The sequence below is a fragment of the Abrus precatorius genome, unplaced genomic scaffold, assembly GCF_003935025.1.
Source record: "Abrus precatorius isolate BTA unplaced genomic scaffold, Abrus_2018 Scaffold4, whole genome shotgun sequence".
In the NCBI taxonomy this organism is placed as follows: domain Eukaryota; kingdom Viridiplantae; phylum Streptophyta; class Magnoliopsida; order Fabales; family Fabaceae; genus Abrus; species Abrus precatorius.
Window position 1 is genome coordinate 14,768,441 of NW_020874384.1, and position 4,467 is coordinate 14,772,907.

At 37.7% G+C, this 4,467-nt stretch overlaps 1 protein-coding gene across 3 annotated transcripts; it reads right to left on the reverse strand.

The window, feature by feature from the left end:
- Window positions 1-248: 248 nt before the first annotated feature.
- LOC113865934 (transport inhibitor response 1-like protein) lies at window positions 249-3,424 on the reverse strand. 3 transcript variants are annotated; one of them, XR_003505023.1, is made up of 4 exons: window positions 2,628-3,393; window positions 1,860-2,373; window positions 736-1,766; window positions 249-650 (listed from the first exon to the last, which is right to left on the reverse strand). XR_003505023.1 is itself a non-coding variant. In XM_027500753.1 (3 exons), exons 1-3 carry the CDS (start codon window positions 3,152-3,154, stop codon window positions 1,011-1,013), a joined length of 1,797 nt encoding a protein of 598 aa, XP_027356554.1. In that variant the 5' UTR covers window positions 3,155-3,424; the 3' UTR covers window positions 654-1,010. The 3 variants fall into 3 exon arrangements, 2 of the variants coding, with proteins under 2 accessions (XP_027356554.1, XP_027356553.1); XM_027500753.1 differs by lacking the exon at window positions 249-650 and having other exon boundaries at window positions 654-1,766; window positions 2,628-3,424; XM_027500752.1 differs by lacking the exon at window positions 249-650 and having other exon boundaries at window positions 654-2,373; window positions 2,628-3,396.
- Between the last annotated feature and the right edge of the window lie 1,043 nt (window positions 3,425-4,467).

The following is a 4,467-nucleotide window of genomic DNA, read 5'->3' on the forward strand; positions in this document are numbered from 1 at the left end:
TTGATATTTGTAAACATCAAAATTTAATTTTTTAATTTCGTAAAATTTTTACACTGAAATAAAGTGAACGACATTCTATAAAGTTTAAAATTAAAGATTTTACAAAACTTAAAATTAAGTGACTAACAATTACAATTTCAACGACTATCATACTTATAATCGATTAATGTGCCTTCACAGTCAATTTATCATTCACATTCAGATAAAACGAAGAAAAGCATACAGTCCCAGTAAGTGTGTTTGTATACGGTCCATGCATTTTCTGGCATTTATTAACCATGTCACCATGTTAACTTAAAAATAAACTCAAAAGTCAGAAGCCACAGAAACACATCTAAGAAAACAAACGGTGAGATAAGGGGAAAGCAGATAAGCTTGTACCAGTCTGGTATTTGGACTCTCGCCACCTAAGCTTAAACTATCTATCATCTGAATCAAAATACACAGACTAAGTCCTTACAAAGGGAATGCTTTTGCTTTTCTACTGCTACGGTGGAGGAGTTAGAGAATGTCACCTCCAAAATTTCCGTTGCTTTGATCTTTCTGAGTCTGCTTCTCAATAGAATAGACCCATTTATCTGATCAAGGAGACGAGTAACACTAACAAATCCTCAGGGCAGCTTCAGCAATCTCCTCTACCTTCCCCAACTCTGCTATATGATAAAATGAATAAAAAAAGGAAAAGGACATAAATCTTAACCATAGTGGTACAACATTGGATGGTCCCAATAATACCTGCGGGATTTTTCGTTTAATCTTCTGCATCATTCCTCCCCTATCTAACATTAACTCTTCCCCTCCAGAACCCAAGTTCTCATCCCCAAACAAGAATGCAGAATTGGAAATGCTTTGCCCCAGAATAAGCATCTTTATGGCCTGCAATCACAGTAACTCTGGCCAAAAACAGCAGTTGTTAGCTGAACTTGTTTTGATCTCCTGCAGGTTTATTTAAAAATCCCTGCTATATAATTTCACTTGGCAGCCACTATTCTAAGGTGAGCTTCAGAAGACTAACGAAGGATTGTAACAACTTTTGGAGCATCGTCCCGTGGCCTGTCAAGAGACCTATACATGTACAGAATCTCAATCTCATCAACTTTGTCCTCTTCACTATTGATGACTTCCAACACCAGATGGGGCAACCTTCGCGCAACTTCTTGACAAGCTTGGCGCGTCAATTTGCAGGACGACATCCAGAGGAACCTCATGTTGTAAAAATGATGCAAACCAGAACGCAGAGCTCTGTCGCCAAATGGACTATCCCTGATTTCAAGCTTTTGCAGCTTGGGGCATCCTTCTAGCACATACTTGAGGCCCATGTCTGTGTCTCCAGCAAAGGCAACTGACAGTGTCCTAATCAACTTCCCATACATCCCAATGTAACCAAAAGCTCGATCAGTCAGCAAACCAGACACGGCAAGCCTAGTGAGCTGCTTGCAGTTCATAACAATGGCACCAAAACCCTCATCCATGGGTTCTAGTGTCTCGGGGTCTGGCCGATATCGACCAATTATACACAATCGAAACACCGCAAGATCAGGGCAGTTCTTTGACATGGCTACCACAGCTGCATTTGTCATTCTCTGGCAGAAAAACAGAATTGATTGCAATTTCCTACAACCTCGAGAAATTGCCTCAAACCCCACCTCAGAAACAGGACCTTCTGTCTCCTCCCTTGTGTTAACAGGGAAAACTCGAAGCTCCCGCAAATCTTTGCAAGTCGCAGCCACTGCTTGAAGCCCTTCATCACATATTGAATCAAGAACCTGCACATAAACCAAATCAAAACCAAATAGTTTCAATTTAACCCCCAATTCACTAACATCAACACACTCAAATAAGCACAGACAACCGCATACCCAGAACGTCTTAAGCTTATGGCAGTGGCGAATCACTGATTTGAGCTGATCTGCATTGATATCAGCATAGCTGAAATTCAAAGATGTGAGATTTGCACAAACAGGGTAAATAGCAGGCAGATAATCCGGCCAAATTTCCCTAAATCCAGACAAACAAACCAAGGATTTGCAAGCTGCAAATGCAGATGCGTAATCAGGTTCATGATCCCCAACAGCCATAACCTCAGAAGCACCAAAAGACCCAGTTCCAAGATGCGTGAGATGCGGCGCTCGATGCATCAAACGGTACATCTGAGAGATGGAAACATATCGATTCAACCTAAGCTTCTTCAACGAAGGAGACCTAGCCACAAGCCTCTCCAAAGCCTCAAAATTAACCGGACATTCAACACAGTCAAAAACAAGAGACTCCAAATGAGTCTGAGTCTCAGGAAAACACGATATCCAATCCACTTCTTCCTCGTCGTCACCAACCTCAACCACAGATTCTACAAGTTCAAGCACTCTCAAAAATCTGAAAAAACCACCCAAAAAAAGGAGAAAAGGTTACAGTAGAATGCAGCCAAGAGAAATCCTAAAAAAAATAATCTTTTGAACACCCTCTTCAACTTACGAGTAATTATTTTAAAAATAAATAAAAATACTCACATACTAAATTGATATTTTCTAAAAAACACTTGGACATTTTTAAAAACTGATAAAACGATTCAAAAGAGTGAGTTAGTGGTATTAGTGACTATGCAGAGTGTGGATGGGAGTGAAAGGGACCTGCAGTTGGCGGCGACGGCGGCGAGGCCGGCGGTGGCGAAGCCTTCGCAACAGATGAGAACGAGTTGGGTGAAAGAAGGGAAGGAGTGAGCGATGAGAGAGAGATCGTGATCGGTGAGGGACATGCGTTTGAGGTGAAGGTGGTGAAGGGAAGGGTAAGAGGTGGTGAATGCGGTGGCCCAAGGGCTGAAGTGGGCACCCCAATTGAGGGGCATGAGATCGAAATCTGCGAAGCGAGGTTTCCCTTTGATGGTGACGGAGCGCACGCGCGGGAAGCGTGAGGTGGCGCGTATTGGAGAGAGGGCGTAGCAGTTGCCGATGAAGAGGTGGGATCGGGTGAGGGCTTCGGCGCGGTACCATGATTTGCAGACCAATGAGGCGGCGTTGCGGTCGCGGCGTGAGGTGAGGAAGTGAAGGACGTTTTCTAGTACTATTTCTAGTACTTGGTCTGGGGGTGGCGAGTTAGGATCCGACCCGATGCAGTTTCGGGTTTTGGTCGAGATGGATGACTCGTTTTTGTTTTCCATTATTCCCGATCGATCTGGCTGTTATCAGTGTCTGTGTCTGTGAGATGGAATCTTTACGAACATGCTTTCGTTCCAATGAAAAATGAAGACAAAGTTGAGTTTAGTTTTTAGTTGCCTTCAATTGTTCAGGTCTGAGGAGAGGACTCAGTGCTTTGCTCGTTCCTCAGCTTCTGCTCTGCTCTGCTCTGCTCTGCTCACCTGTCTTTCACCTCAGCATTCAGATCCTCTCTCTCATCCTCATCCCACCAACTATCGCTTCTCCTCTTCTTTATTTTTTTTGTTTTCACTCTTTTTTACCATTTTTAATAAAAATTTAAAATTGTTAACCAGTATCCAATCATAATTATATATTAATTGAAATACTAAAATTATAGTAATACTTTTAATTTATCTTTAATTTTTTATAAAGAATTATATTCAATCAATCTTTTAAAAATTTACTTAATAATATTTAAAATTTAATACATACAACTTTTTAATATATTAAAATTGTTATCATAAAATATTATTGTATTTGACTCATTTATCATAAAATATTTAGGTATATTTTAAAAATATTATGAAAGTGCGTGCTGCTTTTGTTGAGTTACTATTTAATTATTATAGTATATCCTTAACTTATACTATTACGTAGCGTATAGTATCTTATAATAGTGTGTACGTATACGCGTAGAAATTTGGGTTGAAGTCGAGCTGGAAGACTCCACTGGAATCGCTTTTTGTCCAATTCCACGTCTACTTCTCTAGACTTTAGCTACCCACTGCATCACCCTCACTTTTAAGTACTAATTCACACTCTTCAGCGTTTTTTGGGGCTTAGTTTCTTTAAGGAGAATCAAATTAAATATAAGATTTTAAAGTATTATATATTCATATATAAAATTTTAGAGGGAATTATAAAAATATAAAACTCAAAATCTTTATTATTTATTAAATTAATAAAAAATTTCTTTCATAATTTTAAAATTTTTATATTTTTAAAAAACTATATAATCGTTAAACTTTATATTGATGTTTGCTGTGGTACTTTTAAATTAGCGAGTATATTACATATTTTTTTAAAATTAATAGCTCTAATTTTTTTAATGTTTTAAAAATAAGATAGTATTAATATCTTTTTTAATTAAACTATTAAATTTATTATCTATCAATATAAATTTAATGGTCATAATTGTAAAATAAGATATCAAAACCTCTTTACAAAAAGTATAATAAATTTTACTTTTTATATTTAAATAATTTTTTTTAAAAATTATATTTTAGTATTTTTTTTCAACATCATACATATAAAAAAGTATCTTTCTCAAAACCTT

What these genes read in the sequence shown, in the direction of transcription:
- LOC113865934 (XM_027500752.1), bottom strand. Translation starts at nt 3,154, where the DNA reads ATGGAAAACAAAAACGAGTCATCCATCTCGACCAAAACCCGAAACTGC. An exon ending in GCCGTCGCCGCCAACTGCAG is followed by an intron (nt 2,374 to 2,627) that starts GTCCCTTTCACT and finishes TGGTTTTTTCAG; the next exon opens with ATTTTTGAGAGTGCTTGAAC.